This window comes from Pelecanus crispus, chromosome 6 (genome assembly GCF_030463565.1).
Source record: "Pelecanus crispus isolate bPelCri1 chromosome 6, bPelCri1.pri, whole genome shotgun sequence".
NCBI lineage: Eukaryota > Metazoa > Chordata > Aves > Pelecaniformes > Pelecanidae > Pelecanus > Pelecanus crispus.
In genome coordinates, this window is record NC_134648.1 from 29,769,374 (window position 1) to 29,795,353 (window position 25,980).

Sequence of the window (25,980 nt, forward strand, 5' to 3'; positions counted from 1 at the left end):
AGCAATACTAGAATACAGCTGTTAAGTTTGGTTATCAGACAGGCATGAACTACATGCTGCAAGCAGCATGCTCTTTCACCAGCATTTCTTGCTGCTGGGATACCCACACTCATTCTTTCCACATATTATTAGTCTCTTCTAACTCTTCTATCAGATCAAAACATTCCCACGCTCCTTTTAAGCATGTAGTAGCAACCAAGTACAATGCAAATTCTGCTGGTGGTTCCCCCCTCCTCTTTTCCCACCCCTTTCTTTTGGAGACAAGTTAATATTTCAGCTGGGGCGGGACATCCAGATAACATGGTTTCCCAACTCACTGGGGAGGTCACCAGGGCCAAACACTGTGTGACTGTTCCCTATGCCTGCATTTAGGACCAGCCAGGCACCTGTTCTGTCTCTTGCTCTCCTTCTTCCAGTAGGATCTTGCTGACTACTCCAACTGTAATGCACCAGTGCATTTTACCCTCTCTGTTGGAGGCAGCAACCTGCTCCATCCTGTGCTTCCTGACAGGCAGCTCTCTGACCATCCCATTTCCTGAAGGAGAAAAAGAGGTTGGGACTGTCCCAGACCTGTCAGTACACATGGAGAAAAGTACAGTGTTGCTTACGTAAAAGTTTTATTGGAAATTCTTATACTTTAAGTACATTTGAGACCATTTCCAAAACAATACCATTTAGGAGCCTTCCCCTTCACCCAAATCAGCAGCTATGTACATACTGTCCTTAACACAGAATTGAACAGACAGCTGCCAAAATAAACAGCCTTCATAACACAACTTGTGGCAGGCCACAGCAGCAGCTAGATCTTTCCTGAAGCAGAGCATTTGTGCAGTGGTCAGGGAACTCGCAGCCTAGATGTAGCAACTATGTGTTGAAACTGAGGAATGTCCAGAAAAGAGGCACATAACTCAGCCCTAGAGAATCTCTTTATTGCTGTGGCCATCCAGCTCAACACTAGCAGCTTACATAGGCAAATTTCCAGCCTTTTGAAGTAGGAAAAAAAAAACCCCATGCCGCACTGACATTCTGCCTTATGAGATGTGGGAGGTGTAGCCTTCTTAGGGACTGCATCAACAAATGAGCGCAAGTATTTGGTTCAGGGTACTGTCTGGACAGGAGTAGCAAGAATGGCATGCTTTCTGACAACTCCACAGCCTGTCAGCGTGAGAAGAGGACCACAGTAGCACTGGCTAGATGAAGGTCAACCTAGTCTATTCTTCTCCATGAATACAGCATGAACCAGCACTGTAACCCCATCTCTGCTGCTTTGCAGCCCAAATCGTATCACTTTCCCAAGCACAACCTGTACATTAAGAGAAAGGTGACAGCAACCACCTGTCCGTTAGCTACTTCCTACAAGGTGGCAGAGGCCAGCTTCCTGAGCAGAGGTTGGAGCCAGCTGATCCATTAATTCCTTGTGTTCCTGCACCCTTCTGCGACCCTTTCCACCTGTAAAACAAGGTGGCTCTCGCTGTGGGGATCAAGCATTTGTTAAAGCCCATGTAACTTAAGCCCTCTTGTGAGCTGTTTATCTTAGAAGCTTTCTTAAATGTTTGTGCATCTTATTTTGCAAGGACTAAGCAACTTCTGTGTGAAGCTGCTGAAAAGCTGAATTGGTTGAGTAAGCTAAAAAGGTTCTGGTGGGTAGCTTTCCTTCAATAAAGCTCTTACCTAGAGTTTTAGAGCTCACATGGCCTCCCACCGAACACATCGCTCAACAAAGAAAGCTGGTGAAGTTCAAAGCATTGTGTTGCTCTGACCTTACAATAAGCTCTATTCTGAACTTGGTTCCTTGCTCTAGCAGTGGCACAGAAATAGTGTTCTAGAGAGGAGGTGGGGTTCCCCCATCAGCTGCTACCAATCTCATTCAATTAAGAATGCAGCTAAGTTGAAGAAGCTGCCACATTACACTAACTAGAAGTGCTGGTTACTCAGTCAGTCTAAGGAAATTAAGATGGTTCCTCAGTACTGAGGCAACACAACCCTACTTCTGGAGAAAGGAAAAAAAAGTGTTTTAGGACAGTAAGGGGTCTTGCAGTTGCTCACTCTAGTTACACATGGGAGAAGGAGAGAGAACCACAAGACGACCTACCTTATCGAAGTTTCTGTTTAGTGTCACTGTTTCTCCTCCTATCCTTACATCAGGCAAAAGACACGCAAACAGCCAAATCAACCACTGAGCACTGCTAGCCAGTCACACTGTTGATAGCCAGATCATTACAAAAATAAAATTTCAGCTAATCAAAAGCTGGCTGATTAAAAAGTACCATAAGCTCCCAAAAAAATGTGCTTCTTTAAAGAAGCTGCCTTCTGAATGGCTGAAGAACACTGCAAATTCATCCATGCCTATCAGAATACAGCTTTTTACCAAGTCCCTGCCACTCCACTACACTGATGTGTGCGTTTCATTCTATCAATGGGCCCTGACTGGATGTAATGGACACAGAGTCTCCAAAACAGAGTATTATATTAGAATAATCAAGTCTGTCTGAGAAAATAAATATCTTGAATATTTTCTTGCAAATAAAGACCAGTCTCACTGGCCAGGGTTCCATGGCACACTTGCTGTCTGCAGTGATCCAGGGCAGAATGACCTGCACTACTACATGAAAACAGAACATCTTTTAAATATAGGTTTCTTTAAAAGCAATAAATATTTCTTGATTCTTAAGATCATCTATTAACCATAAAGCAGGAAGGTTTGCACAGGTTAGAGGAAAGAATCTTGGACTAAGACTCCTAGTTACATAACCCTAAAGAAATAGGATTCATAGTATTTACAGTTACATTTCAGAAGCAGAGACTATGAATTCAGCATCATTGCAGCTGCTACGTGCCGGCTTGCCAACAGTCAACACTGGTAAACTCAGCCTGGCTGAGTGTCAGTACACTCAGGAAGGAAATATAGAAAGCGCTTCTGTAGTTTCATTCCTGCTTATCAGCCAGCGTAACAGAAGGCCTCACACAAAACGACTGTGTAGAGACCCAGTTCCTTAGAAGCAGGAAAACAAAAGGTAACTTGTACACAGGTCCCAAAACTGACGTCTCTCCCTGGGCTCCAGGCACTCACACCGAAGTCAGGATGAAATGCCCCGTTCTGCGGAATGGATATCCTGGACTTAAAACTGTTGAATCTGCTGAACTCACAGATCCTGGAAATGAGCCAAAGCTTTGTATGCTCTAACAGGATTGGAGACTGTAGGAAAAAGTCTGTTAGCAAGAAGCTGTACCTAGGGAACTTACACCATAGAACCTTTGGAGGAAGCATATGGCAACTTTTCACAAAGCCCCTCCACACAGAACAGAGACTGAGGAGAAAATAAGTTTCACGTTAGAGTTTGACTTCCTGTGTCCCTACTGAAGTCTTAAATTCAAAACTGACTGTGAGCAGGAAAAGCGGTCCAGAACAATGCGGTGGTGTAGCTGAAGAAAATCAGCACATGAGCTGTATCTGCTGTTGAAGAGAGCAATCAAAGAAAGCTCACTGGATGGAAGGAACTAGTAAAAGTGAGACAAAAGGCAGAGCAGGGGTGACAGAAATATTTGTTGATGTCATTCTCCAGGATGCCTTGAGGAGGAAGAACTGCTGCAGCAAAACTGGAAAACAGCCTCACTGCAAGGTTTCTACAAAGGCATCGAACTCTTTGACATTTTTCTCGTGGACTGCCAGCTTCTCTGGTAACGAGTCCTGGAAGGGTAAAGGGTGCAGATCAGGGCTCATTCACAGCAGATAAAAGGAAGCTTTAAACACACATTCTACGGTGAAAATTCTGCTTCTGAGTCATGCAACCCCTCTCCACTGCTCTGGGCTCCCCTTCCCACATGCACAAAAAGAGGAGTCCTCTGGCAGCATCCAGCAACTGACCCTGAGAAGGGCACTCTGCCCAGAGCGTGTTTGTTCTGCAAGAACAGTAGGTGCCCTGGGGTCTTGCCTTGTGCAATTCCTGCCACCAGCTGCAGCACAATAACCTGCTCATGTCACTGCCTTCATCAAGTCACTTGCAGCTCTTGGCCTTTAGTATTCATTCCTTCCCCACTGTATGTTATGATGCCTGCGAGCCCAATACAGCGCTCACCCAGACGTGAACTTCACCAGCCACACCAGGATTTTACCTCTGCTCAGGCTGCACAATCACACCTAGTTTGCCACTAAGTTTTACACATAAGAGGTAGGATTAGTTTTGCGGGTTTCAAAGACAGTTTCAATCATGTGGCAGCAGCTTTCAGCTTGAAGATAAACACACCAGTTTCAGAGGCTCAGGTGTGTCACAAACAAATCTGCATTTGTCTGGAACCTATTGGTGAGGGAACCCATTTGGGCAGGGTGTCTCTTCTGAGAAGTACAGGAAAGACATGGATCTATTGGAATGGGTCCAAAGGAGAGCCACAAAAATGATCAGAGGGATGGAGCACATCTCCCATGAGGACAGGCTGAGAGAGTTGGGGTTGTTCAGCCTGGATAAGAGAAGGCTGCAGGGAGACCTTATTGCAGCCTTTCAATACTTAAAGGGGGCTTATAAGAAAGATCAGGACAGACTTTTAGCAGGGTCTGTTGTGATAGGACAAGGGGTAATGGTTTTAAACTAAAGGAGGGAAGATTTAGACTAGATATGAGAAAGAAATTTTTTACTGATGAGGGTGGTGAAGCACTGGAACAGGCTGCCCAGAGAGGTGGTAGATGGCCTGTCCCTGGAGACATTCAAGGCCAGGTTGGACGGGGCTCTGAGCAACCTGATCTAGCTGAAGATGGCCCTGCTCATCGCAGGGGGGTTGGACTAGATGACCTTTGAAGTCCCTTCCAACCCAAACTATTCTACGGTTCTATGAAGATACAACTTTTTTCAAACCAGGAGTAGGGAGAGCATTATAAAGTATGTATGATTCCCACAAACAGAAATTTCAGGGTTCCATACCAAATCCTCTGCCATGGACTGTGCTCCAATGTCAATGGAGAGGCTGCTGAGTTGAGGGGGGTTCTGAAACTCACGGTAAAATGTCCCCAGGTCCATTGGAAGAATGTCATCTTTTGAAAATGCTGGTTTCTAGAATCAAAGATACTGCTGTTAATTCCCATTCAGAGACATTGGCTTCCTTTTTGCCATAATCTCAGGTAAAGTCATTACCTGCTATCAGTAAACATCCTGGCATTACAACTGTTGCTGCAATAATGCACATTAAGTAACTGAAGAACAGCCAAGATGTGTGCTTGCCTGAGCACTTAGAAGAGAGCATTTCCTTGGAATCTGGCTCTTTTAGGCATTAGAGAGAGGACACCAAGCCCAGGTGTTGGCAGGGAACTGAAAGAGTATTTAAATTGTAGCTGTTGGTTCTGAGTATCAGTGTCTTTGCAGTTTTGGGACTGCCAAGCTCTAGTTTGGAACTGTGAATCATAGGTCTTTTCCACCCCCATCAAAAAGTACTCTTACATCATTTGCCATTGTACCAGCACCTGAAGCCCATTTAAGATGTAGGTGTTATGTGAGAGCATTGATGAGGGCACTTACAAAGTCAATCATAACAAAGTCATCGTGGGTGTTCCCTGTGCTGCTGCCACTGGAGCCCTCCGAGTGTAAGCTGCCTTGTAGAGGAGATTCAGTTTCTGGGGAGTCAGGAGGATTGACCTGCCCAAGAAATCAAAGATGGTGAGTACTGATCTTAAGATCACGTCTGTCTGTGTATTTTGACAGTGTGGGGGCAGTTAGGAGGTTGGACAATAAACACATGCTACAGCAGGGGCAGCAAACACATACTGTTATGTGCATGTCTAGAGAGCCCAAGACTCAACATGGGAGATTTCTTGAAACCAAACAAATCTGAATAGCCAGTTCTTTGCTCAAAACCCGAAGCGTATTCAAGGTAGGGAAGAGCATGGATGTTGCATAAGGGATGCTGAGAAGGCATGTATTATACCTCTGGAAGAGGCTTACCATGGGGTCGTTATCTTCCAGCTCAACATTCTTGGGAGCAAACATGGCAAAAGGAATGTCTAAGTTGGCCATGGTCACCTGAGGAGATTCAGCAAACAGAATTTCACTAAGATGCTCTGCTTACCCAGCACAGAAAAGGATATTGAAAGTCTTTGTCAGGCCTGCTAAAAATTGCCCGAGATCACGTCAGCAGTTAGGCAGGATGCTGACAACCTCACTTAAAAGGCATAACATAGAGAGATTGTACTCAGCTGACCTAATGCAGATACATACCCTGAGGTGGAATTGCTTATATATATCTTGTATAATATAGGCAAGGATTAACAAACTGCTACAAATTCAAACAATTCTCCTTCATCCATCCAAAAGGCCTAGAAGAGCAGCCCTAGGAAGTGGGCAGATCTCTAAGCTGCCCTAGCTGAGCTTAAATGCTTGCTTACCAGTGACGAACTGGTCTACTACATGTCCCTTCAAGGAAGGAAGGCTTGCTACCAGCTTCCCCAGTTTATGAACCTGCAGTAGTGGCAGATCATTGTGAGACCCAAGTAGAGTATCAAGTCTTCCACACCCAAATAGGGTGTTAGCAAAGTGGGACAAATTCAATGTCTGTCGCATCCCAAAAGGATTTTATGAAAAACAAGCCTGTGACAAGACCTTGTAGGGAAATACAGCAGGCAGGAATATGCACTCCCAGTCTCCAGGGTTGCCCTGTCATTGGGGTGCTTTTTGCTCCTCTGTGTAGGAACAGATGGGAGAAGCAGGGTATTATAGTGCCCTCTGAGAAGATCTACTGCTAGTTACCTGGTTAATGGGTTTGTTGACAAAAGCTCCCACCTTCCTCATAAAGATGGTCTCCAAAAGGTCATGTGGGGAGCCACACTTCCCTTCACTGCTGTTTGATACTGTTTCTGTGTCCTCGCTGGGGGAGGAAAATAGACGAATTAATGACTTGTGGCACAAACACTACAGACAAATCATATGCTTTACGAGACTCTTATTTTTCTGGGTTTACTCCTAGTATTGGAAGAAGGACAACAGAAATCTCTGTCCTTGTACCACACCTTCCTCCTCAGTCATGAGCACAAAAGGGGGGTGGGACACTCGTGGAATCTGATTTTTGTTTAAAGCTGGACAAAAAACTATTTAGTTGAATGAAAAGTTGCTAAGAACTGAAATAGGTTTTTGGGTTTTTTTTTGGAGATGGACTTTTAACTTCAGAATGTGCACGTTCACAGCAATTCCTGTTCATGACTATTATTTCTTCAGTAATACAGTAGTCACAGATCTGCCAGGAGGAGAGGGCAAGAACCAGAATTGTATCTGTCACTCAGGTTACAAAGGCAGCAGTCTAATACATCACAACAGCCACTGCCAGTATGATTAATTCACTGCATGGCTATTAGTTATTTCTATGATTTTTTTTTTTTCCTACCACAGGTATTCAGAACTTTAAAACAAACAAAAAATGGTTGAGTCTTCTGGCAAGAGGACTACTTAGCATACCCAGGAAAGTGCTAGTGCAACTATGATTTTTGGTTTCCTCACAGCAAAATCTCTGCTTAAGATATTTGACTCAGAATTATGTGACCCCAAGAGAGACTTCACAAGAAATAAATACAGTGACCAAAAAAAAGAAGGATTTAATTAGCAGAGAGGGAGATGATTTAGGACAGTTTGAGGTTGCATGATTTCCTTTAAAGTAACTTTGTGCCAAAAGTTTCTTAATAAAATAGTGAACAGATTTGTGGTAACTACAACTGGTTTTGTTAACAATTCACATTAAGTCTCTGGAGAATTTAAGACTCACTTGTGAACTTACTTCATCTTGTTGTTTTACAATCAGCAAAAACAGTAGAGAGATTTAAAAAAAGATAAAATTGTTAATAAAGTTAAAGTTGACATAACAGAAACTGCAAGGATGTTACAGTGGCTAGCAGGTCTAAGTAGATGGGGAAGATCATTGTTTGGAGAAAGGCTGAAAAAGCCCCAGAGAAAGCTGCTAGTTGGTTTTGGGGATGGAAAGACAGTAGTTATGCTACAAACAATAGATAAAAAGGGGAAAACAGAAAGTTTTATCCTAACCGGATTATAAATGGACTAGCACAAGTGGTGGATCATCTAAGATCAACCTACCTACTAGAAGGAGTAGCTGCTGAGTAGTGGACTCCATCCAGTGGGGTGCACATCCTCTCTTGGTCAGCTTGAGTACCATGTGCTGGCTGGCTAGGAATTGGGGGAACTCCCCCCTCTTTGCCTGGACCAATCAACTGAGATGGAGAGGAATGGTCAAGTTAGAGATCTCAAAATTGGGTCAACACCACAGTGAAATACAGAGCAGATTCCATTATATTGGGACTAAGTTGTGGGGTTTTTGGCATATGACTGGGCTCTAGCCCCCATGAGGCTGAGAGGTGTCAAGTAGAAGGTGATCACCACAATATAAACTTTTTTATTCCCTTCCTACCTCACTTCAGGCCTGTTTTACACTGCAGAACTCCCTGGCCACAGGTCCTCTGCTTGAAGTAACAAAAGGCAGGGAGAAATCATATCCTCTTGCTACAACCTCATTGCTCTCTACAGCTTCCTGAGGAGGGGAAGTGAACAGGGAGGTGCTGAGCTCTTCTCCCAAGTATCCAGTGATAGGGCACATGGGAATGGCTCAAAGCTGTGCCAGGGGAGGTTTAGACTGGACATTAGGAAGCATTTCTTTACCGAGAGGGTGGTCAAACACTGGAACAGGCTTCCTGGAGAGGTGGTCAATGCCCCAAGCCTGTCGGGGTTTAAGAGGCATTTGGACAGTGCCTTTAATAACATGCTTTAACTTGGTCAGCCCTGAATTGGTCAGGCAGTTGAACTAGTTGTAGGTCCCTTCCAACTGAAATAGTCTATTCTGTTCTATTCTACCATCACTGTGTCAGCAAAACTCTGGTGTAGCAGCAACATCACAGGCAGAAAAAGACCTCTGTCATCTTTGCTTATTTGTCTGATGAAAGAATGCAAATATGCCAATACAGACTGTCAGTGCATCCTATGTCTAGGCTACAGTGCTGTGCCTGGACAGCTATAGGGGCAGCAGCTCTGTAAGACAGCCGAAATTTGGAATCAGTGACATGCTGATGCAGGCAAACAGGTCTGGTGCCTGCTCTCTTGGTGTAGTTTTTCCACATGACCCCTACCCCAGTAAAGTCAGGGATGCTGAGGACCCAGTTCCCAGCTCCTGTGCAAGTTGTCCTTTCTCTCTATTTACCTTACATTCTTCACGACAGACAGGATACAAATGCACACGCTAGTTTCAAGGCCTCTCTCAGATGTACAAGTGACACAAATGGTTGCAATACCAGCCACGCTTGTTCTACCCTCTACAAGTACCTGGTGAGGGTGTGCAGCATTCAAGCCACCAGCAAAGAGTACAGGATACCCCATGTCAGCTGATCCAACTCCCAGGGCAGCAGGCTGATAGGAAAGACGAGAGCTGGAAAGCTAAGAAAGAAGAGAAAAAACAAGAAGGGCAAAGGGAGAGGAGAGAGGAAGGGGAAGGGGAATGCCCCATAGTCTGAATAATCATCAGGCACTGAAGAAGGAACAGGAAAAGTCAGAGGCACAGCACAGTATTTCAGGCTGGCAGAAGGATGCTAGATTTTCATTGGAATCAATAACAAAGATTATTGCTCTAAAAAGTTCTTATTGCAGGGCTCTAAGTCTGGGCCTTGACAAGAAAACCAGACTGGTTTCCTACACACATAGGAGGAGGCTGTGCAAGGTATGATTGACATTCAGTCACAGGGAAGCTCTGCTCTACAGGCCTGTTTCGCATACTGGAAAAAGCATGATGCCATCATCAACTTACTAAAGAGCTAATATTTAATATTTTTTTTTCCCCAAAGCAGTTGCAGTATCAACTGTTTGAACCCATTCCCATTGCTTAAAATTGATTAAAATAGCCGATCTTCAAGGTCTGTTCAAATAGTTTTAGCCAAAGAATACAGAGTCCCATAAATGTGCTAGGTAAAGAGAACTGGGAAGCTAACCCTTGTGAAATTGCTTTAGGAATGAAGTGCTGGAAGCAGTGAAACCCAGGAGAAGTTCCTTACGCACCCGAGGCAGAAATCTAGCTGGTCTGATTAAATAAAGCTTTCCTGGTTTAGCGTGCTTGACCTCAAGAGGAAACACTTCTTTCAGAGCTCTGTGTGATACTCCAGCAGCACCAACGCTGACATCATTTACAGGGGTCTGGATGATGAACAGCACTTTTATTCACATGAGGCTAGTTAAGCTGAATGGAGCACTAATGACTGTGCAGGTTTCTAGGGTCACTGGCTGTTAAGAGAAAAGAGTCAGCACTGTGCCTTACTACTTGTGTATTTCACTAACAATCCTTGCAGCAATCCAGCTGTTGTTTATTTAGGGGTGCTTGTCCTGTCTTGGGGAGACCTTCATCTGCCAAGGGATTTAAGCAGGCAGTCTCAACAATGCGCCTGGCCCATTTTGGGTTCATCAGCTTTTCCCATGCACAACGAACATTCCACATTGTCAAATTTCTACGTTCCTGTATTGGTTCTGTCATGCCAGAACTGTATCTGGTCATGTATAGCATATTCTATTGACAACTCACTTGATGTGAAAAGGCCAGTCCCATCACTGGGACCTTCAAGGTGTCCGTCACCACAGGAGGAGGGGTCTGAAAATGTGCCTTTGTGACAGTAAAAACACACTGTGCACAGACACAGACACACAGAGGAAACAAGGAAAAGAGAGAGAGTGAGAAAGGGGGAGAGAGAAAGAGAGAAAAGGACTTCAGAGAAGAACTATAAAGAGTTGGATGAACTGAATGCTAGTGAAGAGGTTTTGGCTGCAGCAGCCACACCTACACATAGAGCAGAAGTCTCAGTATTGCCAGAAGCACATTTGTTTTATAAAGAATTGACTGTTTTCCAACCTCAGTGAGCCACTCACCACAGGTAATATTTTAGACTCCAGTGAACACAGACAGAAAGTAACTGCCAGAGACTCTGTTCCACAGCTCATTAGAATTGGTACCAGCCAACTAGCAAGGAGAAGGCTGAGCAGATGCCAGAAGAAGCCAAGAGTAATTTTTTTTTTTTCAGAACATACAAATTACATGTATTTCAATACTCTCCATCCATCCATACACCTAATCTTCCAGCATTCTGAGGGATCATATCTTGGCAGGTCTGTGCTGCACCCTTAGAATAACAGGGACCCAGACTAAGGTGCAATTCAAACACATTGATGTGAAGAGAGAACTGTCATCAGGAGTGACGCTCCAGAAGTAAACACTGTCTCACAGGGGGTACTAATGCAAAAAGGGCAATCCGAACCCGGTTCAGTCCCATACCTTCTCCTAGTCATTTTCCTACCAACAGTCTTCAGTTTTAGGAAAGCTTCATTTCTGGGTACTACCCATGGCCAGGCTTTCTCCTGAATTTTGGGCTGCTCCACACCACACACAGACATTCTACATAAGCTCACAGGGAGAAGGTAACACCTATTCCCTTGTATCATGCAGGTTAGGCCTCATTTCTACTGGGAAGGCAGGCAGAGATTTGGACAATTTGCCTACAGAACCACACAGTTCCCAGTATTTTCCTACACATTAAGTTGTACGTAGAAAGCTAGAGAAAGAAATTAACTTTTTTTTTTTTCCCTTCTAATTTACTTTAGAGACCACTCTGCCAAGACAGCCTAACAATTCTAACTGTGGTAACAAAGACTGGCAGTTGCTTTATAAATAAGCACACAGCATATGGCAACTGTGAGCCACAGGAAAAGCAAGAATGTAGGCCCATACTTAATGTGAATCCTCCAGGTTCATCTGGTTTCATAAAGCTTTTCCCCTCAGTGACAGCAAAGCTTCATGTCCCCTGGGGAAATGTCAACTTCAACGTATTTACATACACTTACTGTTGAGTAACACTGGCATGAGCAAGCCAGTGGAAATTATCTCCTTATGAAACTTTTGCATTTAACCCATTTTGTGAAAAGGCAGGACACAACTCAGCCACAAACTCATCTCCTGAGCTGTGTATCGCAGAACAAGAAAAGCTTTATTCCATCAGACTTACTGTGAGTACTGGCTGATTAGTTCAACATTGCCTGATGCCCTGTCACCCAAAATCCACTTGGCACAAAAATACTTCCTAAGAAAAGCTCATTTCTAGCTCATTCATACAGTAGAATACATTCTGCTAAACCAGGGGAAAGACCCATAGCAAATTCCTTCAGTTTGGAACAGCATTCCAATTATACTTCATTCTATGTTTCACATCGACAGCAAAAAAGATTTAGAGTCTTTAGATTGTCTTTAAAGATCAGTAGAGCCATCTGCTTGGCTGGGCAACAAGGCAGGACATTCCTGAATATTTAAAGCTATAGGACAACTGCAAATCTGGCCAAGTCTTCAAAATACAGAACTGTGGGGTCAGATATATAAGGACAGTAAAAGAAGGAGGAATTGGAGGTTCTGGTTTTTGATACTCAGAAGGAAACCACTCTCTATTTATTTTAAAATTGAAAATTAAATGAAGTTTGCATGGCTGGGTGGAATTACAGACTAGTAAGTCCCTAGTTCAATACTATGACCCAATTTGTTTGCTGATACTTATTCCTGCTGCCCCAACTAGTTTTAGGTGCTCCAACAAATATGATTTTTGTCCTTTTTCCTGCTGTTCCATTCTGCAATGCAGAAAATATGACCGTGCTATATCTATTTTCCTGATGTTTCAGTGTTTCTTTCTTAGCGTCAGTCTGTTACCTCTACTTATGCTGCCTGGCATCAATCTCTTGAATTCCTCTTCTTGCAGTATCGGTATGTGAATGTATAAGTATACTGCTATCTTCTTCAAGCACATCTCACCCCAGCTACAGGAGTAGGTTCTTTTAATCTTTCTCAGTAATTAAGTCTTTCTAGTCCCCTAGCATTTTGTTGAAGTTAGTATCTAACTAGGTTTTACTCAGAGTGTAACGATATAAACAACCCACACATTAATTTTTACTCAGCAGCAGGAGGCTGCCTGTTTGCACGGTAGTTGATGTAGGAGTATGCACACGACCCTAACAGTGATTGTTCTATCTAGGAGTAAAGAGAGCCTGGTTTATCTTACCTGAGACGGAGGAGAGGTGGAAAAAGATGTGGTACACACTTCTTGGGAATCTTCTACTGAGGGGTATACTGCACCATTGTCCTCACCAGCTCTAAAGTAGCAAGAAAAGAAAAGCTTTCTAACTGGAAATATTCCTTAAAACAAACAAGTATTAAAACACACTGGGACAAACACTGCAGGGAGGTTGAGAGTATTTGGGTGGAGTTGAAAGGAGAATTATGAAGGGCTCTCATCTACTTGGCAGAACCGAAGAAAACAAGGTATGAAAACTCTAATTTTCCCCAGGCGCTCCTCTTCTACCCCCAAATAGAAACACTTCCCTCTGGGGTTGGTTTTTTTTTTTTTTTATAATGAAAGGTTTTGTTATACCAGCTACTGCTACTGGCTTTGGTGTTTACAGAATCATTGTCAAACAATACCACTAGTCCTAATCTGAGTGCCCTCACATGTATTTTAGAGAAGACAAACCTCTCATCTATGAAGAGGAATTAAACTCTGATCTTTCCCCAATGGAAATATCTAAAGATGCATGCCTCTGGACACATAGTTCTACAGCAGGATTAACTGTTACACTTTCAAATTCCCAAAGGCAGCCTAGGTTAAGCATCCTTTGTGTCCAAGTGCTTCTGTAAGGAATTTGGGAAAATACTGGGGCTTGCTGCACTCAGTCTTGTAGATGCGAAGAGAAAAATGTCACCCTTCCTCATACGCTCAACCATGCCAATATGATTGACACTAATCCTCCAGTCTCCCTTCCCATGCAGTCAGCAAATAGTGGAAAAGGCTCTGTATTTGGGCATAATTGATGCCTTCACCATGGCCCATGACTTCAACTCAGTATTTCCTCACCTGTAATTGCAGGGATGCATAGGTGAAGAGCTGGGATAGGGACGGTCCACAAAGTGATCAATGATAATCCCCATGATAGGAGGGGTCCTTTCAAACTGCCTGCAAGGCAACAAGCAATGGTGTTACTGGCTTTTTCTCTCTACTCTCATCCCAATTCATGGTGCCCTCACAGAAAACCCTTGTGTCTGTTAATGGTACCAGAGCATCTTTACAATTCAGCCCTGCAACTCCAAGCATGCATCAACAATCTGGAGTTCTAGAGTCTGGCTCAGGGCTACCCAAATACTCCCCTTGCTGCAAGACTTAAGCATGAGAGGGAGTATTCTCCATGAAGGAGAATCTCAGCAGGAAAGGATAAGCAGAAGGGAAAGATTTAGGGGCTCATAATACGAGGGGTTTAATAGTACATTATTGTAAAACAGTTTCAGTTTTCTCACCTGGTTGACATGAAAGCGAGGTTGATTCTGTAGGCACAAGACAAAGTGATGGTGCCCACTGGGGTACCCACCGTCCCAACACGGACTGTCTGGAAACCTATAAGATTAAGGAATGATTATCAGTTTCACTGATTATTTATGTCCTGTACTTTTCTATTCTGAGGTTACATTATCTTATTTCTATAGTGTTTCCATTATTCCTTGCAATCTGAACTCCAAAGACACGTGTAGAACCCATAACAAAACAGCAGCACTAGGCTGCCTTGCTAGTAGGCTTCATCTACAAGACTTCTGATGTTGCCTCCTCTCCTATCTTGGTCTAAAATACTGCTCTGAAGTGCTTCTTGTTCCTGAAGAGATCATGATCTCCTTTAACTAGTCCTGCCCCTTAGCAACATATCTCCATATTCTTATTTCAGTTCCGGATCACTAGAGTCAAAATGGCAATCACCCTAGATTTTGTCAAAGTACCACCATTATACCTGTCACCTTATGACACAACCCTTCACTGGTAGATCCAGATAAAAAGCATATGTAAACCTAAGACTTAATTTTCCTTATGGCACTTAGGAATAGTAATAAATGGCTAGCCAGTATGGAAAATGGTTCTGCTCTAGTTCGTGTGTGTTGCCTAATCATACCTTCTCCCAAGCCACTCAGTTGCACTTCACCAAAATATATCCTGCAGGAAAAGGAAAAAAAAAGGTATTAGGTCCACTGGGGACATAATGCTATACATATCCTTATTAGTTATTTAATTTTGCAAGTTGAAAGGCTGGAACTCCTTTTCCTCTTTAGGAAAAGAAGTGGCTAGAATGCCCATCTCAAAAATCCTTCCAGCTACTTTAGAGGAAGACATGTCATGTAAAAAGAAAAAGGAAGAGAAAACGGTAGTCTAATCAGGAATTTTTCTTTAAGTTTTTTAAGCCTCTGTGGCAAGTCTACAGTTCAGAGCAAAAATGTGAAGTGATATAAACTTCACGGACAGGTTTGAGTCTAAAAGCCAATACTCATCACACAACATAAAAGGTTAGCTGTGCTGTAAAGAGACCTGCTCTTAAGTATATGCCAAACCAGCAATGGAGGCAAAAATGAAAAAATGGCTGGGATTTCTTTTTAAGTTCTTAGCTGTGCAAATGATAACAAACTATGAGATTTAGAATCGTCTAAATTAGCTATGCAAACATGTCAAAGACTTTTCTCAAAGCCAAAACCAAAGACTGGGAGGTGATAACCATGAACCACAAGCCAGTCACATCTCACAGGCTAAACAGAATTGAACTCAGTATTTGCACGAGTAAACTGCAAGAATTATAGGAAGTGGAGCTGACGATGCATCTTTAAAATGGAATAGCAGGAGAGAGTCTGAATCTATACTGCCAAAGTACACACTGCAGTTATTGGCAATGTAGACAGGCATTTATCAAATACAGGCCAGACACTGAACAACTGGATACTAATAAGCAATTTAACAAGTGCTTGCACATAGAATTTTTGTACTTTTCTCAACATGGTAGGCAAACAACAATACTTCACAGTCTGTGGTTAGTTTTTCTTTCAGTGGCTCAGATGGAGGCTATAAGGTGATGTATAGCCCAAGGTTCTCTTCTGTCACTGTACTGCTGTACTTAAATCCAAATAATTTGAATTGATTATCACTCATCCCTTTTTACCACATTTGCAGCTGCACTGTGCAAGTCTAGAGTCTCTGCTGTTTGTATTGCACATGGGGGATTTCATATTCTGCTTTACCTGTACAATATTACATATTCATGGCCTTGTTTCCTTGAGAGTCTGTAGGCTGGAGTTACCCTCGTTATAGCAAGCAAGGACTTCAGCAGTAGAGACAGCCTGTTGTACACGGTGTATGAAACTTTGATTTCCTTGTCACACCTATTGAACACAAAGGAAAAAAATTAGTCTTTTGTTCCCAGCTGTTTGGTTTTTTTTTTTTTTAATTTTTTTTTAAAATTAAGATGAGTCTGGGCCAATTGTTTAATGTCAGTTTTACTGCCAAAATGATAAAATAAAGCCCCGGTGTGGCTGCCTGTTTTTGACCAACCAGCTAGGAGTCCTACTTCATTCTAGTCACCTGTTGTAGAAATAATTGCTGAAAAATGCCATGCAGCCTTCTACTAGACAAAAATATCTTTTCAGTATTAAAAACATTTGTTGTTACTGAGTATATGAATTCTTGTATCTGAGGAAGCATACTAATTGTAATGGAAGAATGAAGGAGGAATAAAATTACTAGTTTATTTTCTTGACACCAATATTAAACAGCTTGACTGCTGCACTAGACAAAGAGGGGATGTCCCACTGAAGTGTCCCAGGCCACACAGCCAATATGTGCTCATTCATTACCATGGATTGAGCACGCCTCTTCATTTCATCAGCTAAAACAAACACATACACACAAAGAAAGTGTGAAGAATGCACTTACTTTTCATTCATTTCTAGACACCAAATTTCCAGCTCCATAGAGTCCCCCTGGATCAGGGAAAGGATGACAAACAAAGGCTCATTTCAGAACACAAACCTTTTCACACCTCATTACTAATCAGCAACAGCCACACCTCTCAATGAAGATGTTTCTCCTTGCTCCCACTTTCTTGTAATGCCACAATAGAAAAAGGTGCACTGGAAGTCTCACTGCACAATTAGATCACCTGAGGGAACACCTTCCTCAGAATGGCTAAGCTCTTCATGGTCTAAGAAACTAAATTTTGCTACCCTATCATTTGGGTGTTTGTCCTCAGATATTTGCAGTGAATTGCTTCTGTTAAACAATAAATATATTTTCATTAGCATACTACCTAACTTCTTATCAAAGAAATTCTCACACTGTCTTGGACTAAAGGGCAGGAGCTCTGGTAGGTGACGTAAGATTCAAGTAAAAAAAGTGGCATCTATTTTGACTCAGTTCTCACCTCTGAAGTTTTGAGAGAAATCTCCACGCACATAGACCGTCCAACAGCAGGTAGTTGTCCTGCCAGGGCTTTTTTTGCTTCATGAGTAACCTCTGGTATATCTTTGATTGCCAAATTGAACTGCAGAATGAAAGAGAGGATTCAATTTTTTTTATTTCTTTGAAAAAATGCCTAATGGTACACTGCAGACAGACTCATAGATCCATATATAACATACTAGTGTTATCTAAAATTGATGTTGCTATAGAATGTCCATTGTAAAGCCCTACTCTATCTATGCCTTGTTTGGTTAATAGATTGCTAACGACACATTGTCCAGGAACAGGATACAAGGTGATGTATTATTGTCTTGACTAGTAAACCATGAAGGGTTTTTAAGGCTCTGCCAAGAAGGAAAGTAGGGGAAAGGTGATTTCATCACAGGGACATTGTGACGACTGACTCAATTGAAAACTAGAAAGACTACCCCCGCCACTCTCCTTCAGCATGCGTAGTAAGTTAAAATCAAACTGTACCTTTAAATTTAAGCGAAGAAGATACTTACCAGTAAGAGACAAGTATGCTTAGCTAATTTAATGATTATGTAGTAGATAGGTGTGGGATGTTAACTGTAATGTATAAAAGTTAGAGAACACTTTGGTAGGTGTGCTAGCTTTGTGGAATTACCACCTAGCACCCATCTCTGTGCAGAAATGAAATTAAACAATATCTTGTCTCAGCATGTGAAGATTAGCTTATTGCACACGGGGTGAACAAGCCCTGTTTGGGACAACACTAGGTTAGTGTCCACTGAAATATTTATGAAATAGAAAATTCCAAGATGGGCTCAGGCTCTTCTATTTGCAATCATTTCCTTGGCTGCTAATTCAAATATTTTTCTTGATCCTGCCATAAAAATCACGTTCCTTTTCCCTCGCTTGAGTCCTATCTTCACCCACAGAGTATCTTGAGTCTCTTCAATTTTAATAAAGCCTATTAGTACAAAGTCCTGAATTGCAGAGTTGCAAACTTCTGACAGAAAAGAACTCATCACCCCAGCCCCATCAGATCTTGGAAATGTGCCTTAGCTGACAGGAGTTGCTGACAGGTATCATTTATCTCTCCTCTAATCAGCCCTTAAGAGCCCAGAGTGACATGTTGCATGTGAACAACAACAACAAAAACAGACCACCAATGAACATAACTGAATATAGCAGCTATTCTATGAATAGCTACAGTCTGCACAAGACTATAACAACTACACTGTGTTCTCAATACACGCGACACACACACAAACCCCAACAGTTATGGAATTGTTTTAAAAAAACATTACCCAGTCAGAGCCTGTTGGGGAGGATGATGATCGGGTACAGATTTTCTCTCCAAGTCGGGCCTGGACAATTACTTGTACTGTCTGGAAGAGAAAGGAAAAGATACACACTCGTGTTTTGAGCTCAGCAGAGCCCTCAGTTCAGAACCTCAGCTAGACAAATTCCAAGGAATAAAAACAAATGAAAGGGCCGATGAAGACGTAGAGAAGTAGAGTTTGCTATGCTAATTTTCAGGTCTAATCAATTTAAATTATTACATATAACAGGTAAATGTATTTCAGACAGAAAATCATTTTAAGCTGATCTTTCTCTGTAATAACATGAAGTGACCAAGTCAATTTTGCCATCAGGAATTGCACAGTTTTTGGTAATACTGAAGCAAAATTTACAACTATATCCTGAACCTGGACACATAAGCAAAAGTCAAGTGAATCTGTACATTTATAACACAGCTATTGTCAGATTATCTACTTGCATCTATGTACCAAGTGAGGCCAAATTTTATAATTACATATCAACATAATTCAAAAGATTCTGGTATTCTTGCTTTTGGATGCAATATAAAAACTTAGATAGGCTGAAAAGAAAGAGTGGAGTCCAAGAGAAGGGACTACCTAACAGCTGGATGGTTAGATGTGTTGATAGGAGCCCAAAACTGACAGAGGTGTGAAATGTCTGTAACTGATTCTACAGTAGGACACTTCTGGAGGAAGGAAGAGGATTTGAAGGTAGAAAAAAGGGGAAAAGATGTTTTTCTAGTTATTGTCAGGACTCTCCTAAATTTGACATCAGCTCTTCTTGCTTTGCTCTTTAGCAAAAACAAAATACCAAACCCCAGCCTTGTTACTCTAGCCACAGCAAGTATGGCTTTTTTTAAACAAGAAAGAAGAGGCATTTGCCCACAGGAGAAAGTTACCACAGGAGAAAAAGTTACCTTTAAAGCAAAAAATTTGATGAACTTGTCCAGGTCCTTCCTGTCCTGGGAACTGAGATCAGTGTCCATTGCATATGGCAATCTGAAATATAGCACAGGTGTGGGAATGAAGTCTTCCTTCAGCTTTCTGTTTGGATTTCAAGATTCCAAAATATTTTGCCTCTAGAGGCTACCTCAAAAGAAATTACAAGCACCAAAGGCCTCTGCCTGTCAAAATCCTAACATGATAAGAACTTTGGGGGGTGGGTGTGAGATATAAACACACATGAATAGTTTATCTGGTCAGTGCAAAAGATACTAGAAAAGAAACAACAAAGGGGGCTCACAATTAAAACTAGGTAGAAGTTCTCCAATTTTGCTAGCTTAATTAAAAAAACCCCAACAACAAACAACAACAACAAAAAAACAACCCCAAAACATCCCAACACCACACTGACCGGATTCTCTACCATGCCATCCATCAAACATGGCAGTCTCTGCTTCGGAAATAATGTCTCTTCAGTTATCACCACTGGTCAAAACCAAGCCAAATTAGTTTCTCGAGTCTGAAATTCTAAAATCAGTATTCCAGCTGTATTTCAGCAGATATTGAAGTCTATATAATAAACCATTGCTGGAACGGGCTACACTGCTTCTTTACTTCCAACAAATAGTACTTGCAGTAAACATGTGCAGCTACAAATTTACCTACAACCAACTGAAAAGACACATTTTTGCCAAGGGATAGACCAAAATTCTCTGTTCATTTTCTCCTGAAAGTTCTGACAACAAATACATAGCTCCCACATTCACACCGCCTTGTTTTTCAAAATACGATTGTTTCTAGTAATACAATGAACTTGCACAGCGCCTGAAGCCAGGCAGGCCAAGGCACTAATCAGATTTCTGCCACCATCATGTCACATGGCCTGGGATAAATCACATTTTTCTGTCTCAGTTTCTTCACATGCAAGTTAATAATCATATAGAGACCATGGGGAGGAATGCCTTAATTAGCAGCATTAATTGTACTTTTTGCTCATAAGCTTTCAAAGTATTAATTCACTCTTAATTCCTGTTGCTGTTTTTGTTTTGAGACAGCTAATCAGCCTGAAGCAGCTTGTCAAACATCATGCATTTACGGAATGTGCTGCTCATCACAGAAATGTTGGCGGTCTAAGGTCAGTGAGCAAGAGCAGCTGCCATGCACAAAGTTACTCTACTCAGCGTTCAATCTTTAAGCAAAGACTGAACTTACAGCAAGGTAAACTATTTATACGTATTAAAGCTTAGCAGGACAAAGGGGCAAATAGCCCTGTTCACACAGAAAATATCATATAATCTTTAATGACTACACACATCCAGGACTTCTATTTAAAATATCTCACTTAATAGCAGTAAATGCCTATTTTAAGTAATGCTTTAGGAGCATCATCCAAGAAGGGCTGCTAGGTAAGAGTCCTGCAATTTATAGAACATTTTATAGAGAAGAGTGCTGCTTTCTGAATGACTCAATAAAAAGAAAGCTGGACATCTAATATGGTTCAAAGTTCCTAGGCTACATTCATACTGCATCTCTTAGCACTATACTGTTCTCATTACGTAAGTTAATTTGAGAACTAACAACACAAGCAATGCAATGTTAGATGCATTATCAAATTATCCTTTGGATATTTTAAGCTCTTCATCAAAAATATTATACTTTCTTTCCCTGCCTTTACCTCTACTAGACGGAGGTTACAGATCTTTTCTACTGGGGGGGAGGGGGGGTGCACGCAAAAGAAGTCAGCACTTAAAGTGCTAGATGTTTAATTGATGCAGCACTCTAACTTAAAAAGTAAGCTTTTAGTACAGACACTTCCCACTACAAAAAAAAGGCGAGAAAGACTTACTATTCTTTTGACTTAACTAAGTAAAGCACTGTAAGGGTTGAGGGGACCTCAGATCTACAACAAAACCTGGCTGATATGGGCAATAAAATACCACATTAAAAAAATACATCTTTTCCTCAGCGAAGAGAATGCTGACATTTAAACACCAAGAGAAATCAAATTAGCTTTTAATGTGAAAAGAAGTGAGAGGGCATTTCCATGCGACTCCTGAAGAAAGGTGCAAGGAAGTATGCATCCTGATGTTGTAGGAGAGCTGTCAAATAAAGCACCTACATTTGCCTTATGGGGCTGGAAAAGGATTCTGGTATCAACTATTGCAAGACATTCAGGAACCAATAGAAGGTGTCAGGCTCACTGGTCTGTTAGGAAAGGAAACAAAGCAGATCATCAGCATGGTTCTCTGTGCAGTATAGGAATTAGTTCTAATGACTATACACCCAAATATCTCTAGAGAGGAGAGAAACAGCCACCAGAGCCATGCCTTAGATTCAGGGTTCAAAGAATGAGAGCTTCATGGTTCTGCCCTGCTGCAGCAGAATTGGGATTCTTCCTGCAGGATCTCAAACTATCTGTACCATTCATGAAACATTTGGAGATTCATACTCTTACCTCTCAAGCTCCAAATGCCAGCAACAGTTGACTCACCAGAGCCTAAAGTAGAGCAGAAAGTATCAGGCAAGGTTTCCTGTCAGGAATCTGTAATTTCAAGGGGAAACTGGGACCTTGGAACTCAGCTCCTGACATGTCTAAGGGCTGTCACCTGACGACCACCATCTCCTCATTTCTGCAGGAGAGCCTCTGGTGATTACCTGAGATCTGCTAAGGCTTAGGACAGTGCTCACCTTTAGAATCATTCTTGGTAAGAGTCAAGACAGGCCTAGAATTACAGCAAACATTTTATTTACAAAAATGCCTCGGTACCCTCAGGTTAGCTGCTACCAGCTGACCTGAACAGGAAGGAAATTCTTTAAACTTAGCTCCACCAAACCCATTCAACTTCTCAGGTCCTGTAGGTTGCAACGTCAGCACGGCTCCTTGTTAAGTACCAGTATCTGGGCATAAGCTTAGCTCAAGGCAGACGCTGTCTAATTTTACACTGAATAACAACTAGAAGGAAATAACCTTTGGTCTAGGTTAGAAACCCACAGATGACCGACTCCCCCTCAACCAAGTAATCCCTTAAGTAAACTGATACCTCACTGCTTTAGCCTTATGTGTAGGCTGTTCACAGGTAAAAACAAACATCTTGATCACACGGCTTTTTTGCTTTGTCTCCCTCTTCCTGCAACATCCATTTTCATACTATTGCCTTTATTTATATGCCTTTGTATCCACTTTCCTCTAAACAGAAACGTCAGAGACAGACGTTCAAAGGAGCACTGCCACATGTGGCTCTTAACTAAAGCCTAAACTATTCTTTCCTGCAAGGTTATGAGGCGGAGAAGAATACTAGGCTTATCTAACAGTTTAAGCATTGTGCCTTATACACTCTACTGGTATTTACACTCTCCTCCAAGGAGGAGGACACATCAGCATAAGCTGATGGCACCCTATTTGCATGATGCAACAAACTGCAAGAGCCCTCCCCTTCATGCCTTGGTACAGCCCAGAGAAACTACAGCTACCAACATGCCGTGCTCCAGCCCACAGCAGCAGCACCGCTGCCTGCAAATACTTGTAAACCGGGCGCACAACAGGTGCACAGTAACACCTGTGAATACTCACATTACAGTACGCGCTTCATACGTGGGAATTTAGCATGTATGTCTGTTTGACACTCATGTACATAAACAGGAAAGGAGGAGAAGCGCCTGACACACACCAGGCATTGTTATTGCTGCTGTGGAAAGTATATACAGGCTGCTTCCATCACCTCCCTCCCCTGAGATTTCACTCTGAGCCATGGCTGCTACAACTTACAGTCATCGTGCTTTCCTTTCAAACAGATATTTAGCAATGCGAAATAATTACTCATGGTTCCTATCCCAGAGTGAAATTAAAAAGACCAGAGGGAAGAAACAAGAAGGGCAGTCGCTGTAAGGAGAGGGCTGTGGACAGCTCTCATCCCACCTGTTCGTTCCTGGTTACCTGACTGTGCCCCCCAGACCGGACTCCTTGTTCCTACCACTCTTTCAGAACTTCTTGGTTAATACAGGAGCCAAATCCAATCTCTGAGGATGTCCTGTGTGAAGCTCCACAAAAGCCTCGTTGAATCATGCAGGTAAACAAGAAGCACATGTAAGTTTTTGAAGCTTTTAATAAAGTGCCTGTGATAAATAGGCTTGACTGCCAAGAAAGCTTTCCCAGAACATCCCCTTCAATGACCAAGAAGCTTCACTGTAAGCAGGTATTTTGAGCACATTAATAAGCAACTATAAAAAGATCTCCATAAAGAGAGAGCTTTGTTTCAAGGCTGGGCCTACAAATCAAACTCCAGTATCCTACAATTACTTAAAATTATCTCCATTTCACCTTCTTAGTAGGTTAGTCAGAAACCTGGGGAGAGGGAGGGAACAGCTCTAAATTTTAAAGAATGAGAGTGGCACACCTTAAAGTTTATGGATTTTTTTAAGAGAAGACTAGAGTAGATTCTAGCAGAAAATCTGTTTCACTTAATATAAATGTTCTGATGAAATCAAAGGCTTTGTAGTTCACTATATGGTTAAGTTTTGACTGATAAAGAGGCAATTTTTCCTGCTGATCAAGGAACAGATTTACTTCATAACCGATGAACGACTTCCCGGCTTAGGAAATATCTTACTAAAGCCAGCACTGCCAGCTCCACTGGCTTAAAACCAAAATTAAGTAATTCCTGTTGACCAGCAGTTACATTCTGTATTTCCCTAAGGTCTAAAAACGGTGTCAGTTCAAAGGTCCATCCTCTCATTTCGTTTGTCAGGCCAAAGTATACAGACTAAACCAGAATCTGCTTCTATGTACCCTGTACTACAGCTACCAATATGATCACCAGGTCTCAACTTTGGTGTGAACACATGTTCAGAAAGTTGAGATTATACAATACCATTTCAGCAAAATAAGGTGATCCTGGATGATGCTTCTGGACATCTAAATACAGCCTGGCTCACCTGAATGACTTATTTCTTGCCACAAGAAGGAGTGTTCACCAGGTCAGGCCACTCCTGCAATAATTTGGAGATGCTCTAAACTTCATTTGCATAGCCAACTAATTTTCAGCTAAGGCGGTAATTTACCATGTTACAATGTGCCTAGTCACACCACTTTTGGGTAAGCAGGCACTTGGCAGGCTTAGTCCAAAGCGTCCCTTTCCTACCTGTTCACTGACATGGAAGGTGCCTCTGTTCCCACCCAACCGACGGGAATGACTCTGGCGGTGCCCTAAGAGCCGCAGCTCTAACAGGAAAGATGCGACGACGTGTAAAACCCCTGATCCTTCCCAACAGACAGCAGACTCACACATTACAGCAAAACCATGCAATGGGCCGCGGGGTCTGAAGTTCTGCTGTTTCTAATCTGAAGTTCTACTGTTTCCAACAGGCTCTGAAGCTTTTCGATTTTAAAAGACACCACTTGGAGAGGTGTCAGCGGGCCGCATCCTTCCCGGGCTCCACTGACAGTCGCCAGCCGTCAGCAAAACAAAGCCCGGCTGCGGGGCACCAGCGCGGCTGCAGCAAACCCCGGCTTCAGCGAGCGGCGAAGCGAAACTAGAACGGAGACACGAAGCCGCAGCCAAAGCCTTAAGACACCCGTCCCGACCCCCTCCCCTCGAAGGGCCGCCCGCAGGCTCCCGGAGCTCCCACTCCCTGCGCGGCCCCCCCAGCCCTGGGACCCCCCCCCGGCCCGGCCCCGGTACCTGCGGGGGGGCGGCGGTGCTGGCGGCGCGGCGGCTCATCCCGCGCGGAGGCCCGGCTGCCTGAGGGGGACCCGCCGCCCCGCTCCCCCGCCGTGCCCCGGCGTCTCCTCAGCGCCCCGCCCGGGCACAGGGCGGTCCCCGCGGCCCCGGGCCCGCTCCCGGCGCCTCCAAGCCCCAGGGGCCCCGCGGCCGCCCTGGGGCTCCGGCCAGCGCCCCTCCTCCGCCTCCTCCTCGGGCCGGCGGGGGTCTCGCAGCCGACCGGCTCCGCCGCGGGTGTCAGCGCCGGTGGGGGTGCGGGGCCGGCGGCGGGGGTCGGGCTGCCGCTGCCCTCAGAGCCGCGGCCTGCGCCGCGCCGCCGCCATCGCCGCCGCTGTTTGTTTTCATCCGCTGCGGGCGGGGGGAGGGAAGGAGGGAGGTGCCTGGGTGTCCGCGGCGGCACTTTCCACGCGGAGCCGCCGCCGCCGCTCCCCGCCCACCCGCGCCGCCCCGGGCCGGCAGCGTAGAGAGCCGGGGCCGAGGCGAGAGGGGCAGCGCCCGCCGCCGCTCCCGCCGGGAGCCCCTTGCTGTGGCGAATCTGCCGCGGCGAACGTGGGGGCCTCGGCGGGGCGGCGGCCGCGGGCTCCTCGGGGGCGGGGGAGCGGCTGGAAGCGGCCGCAGACCGGTAAGGGCCGGGTCGGCGCCCGGCGGGGTCGGGGGTCGGGGGTCGGGGGGGGGCCGGCGGGGTCGCTCCGCTGCCCCTCAGCGCGCAGGGGCGCCCGGCAAGGGCAGG

General features: G+C 43.7%; 1 protein-coding gene across 5 annotated transcripts; it reads right to left on the reverse strand.

Moving 5' to 3' along the window:
• Positions 1–386: 386 nt before the first annotated feature.
• Positions 387–24,838, reverse strand: ATG13 (autophagy related 13). Of its 5 annotated transcripts, XM_009483448.2 has the most exons (18): positions 24,672–24,838; positions 19,509–19,590; positions 18,577–18,657; positions 17,265–17,384; positions 16,778–16,824; positions 16,087–16,227; positions 14,976–15,016; positions 14,335–14,431; positions 13,898–13,996; positions 13,049–13,139; positions 10,540–10,638; positions 9,297–9,407; positions 8,061–8,194; positions 6,729–6,846; positions 5,928–6,005; positions 5,505–5,621; positions 4,914–5,042; positions 601–3,688 (listed from the first exon to the last, which is right to left on the reverse strand). In XM_009483448.2, exons 1-18 carry the CDS (start codon positions 24,683–24,685, stop codon positions 3,611–3,613), a joined length of 1,677 nt encoding a protein of 558 aa, XP_009481723.2. In that variant the 5' UTR covers positions 24,686–24,838; the 3' UTR covers positions 601–3,610. The 5 variants fall into 5 exon arrangements, with proteins under 5 accessions (XP_075569351.1, XP_075569352.1, XP_075569353.1 ...); XM_075713236.1 differs by lacking the exons at positions 601–3,688; positions 9,297–9,407; positions 10,540–10,638 and adding an exon at positions 387–535 and having other exon boundaries at positions 24,672–24,837; XM_009483450.2 differs by lacking the exons at positions 9,297–9,407; positions 10,540–10,638 and having other exon boundaries at positions 24,672–24,836.
• Between the last annotated feature and the right edge of the window lie 1,142 nt (positions 24,839–25,980).

Excerpts from the sequence above, each read along its gene's own strand:
- ATG13 (XM_009483448.2), bottom strand. Across the intron at positions 9,408-10,539 it reads GACTGGCCTTTTCACATCAA|CTTTCCAGCTCTCGTCTTTC; the intron begins GTGAGTTGTCAA and ends CTTCTTTCTTAG. Across the intron at positions 5,043-5,504 it reads ACTTTGTTATGATTGACTTT|AAACCAGCATTTTCAAAAGA; the intron begins GTAAGTGCCCTC and ends CTTTGATTCTAG.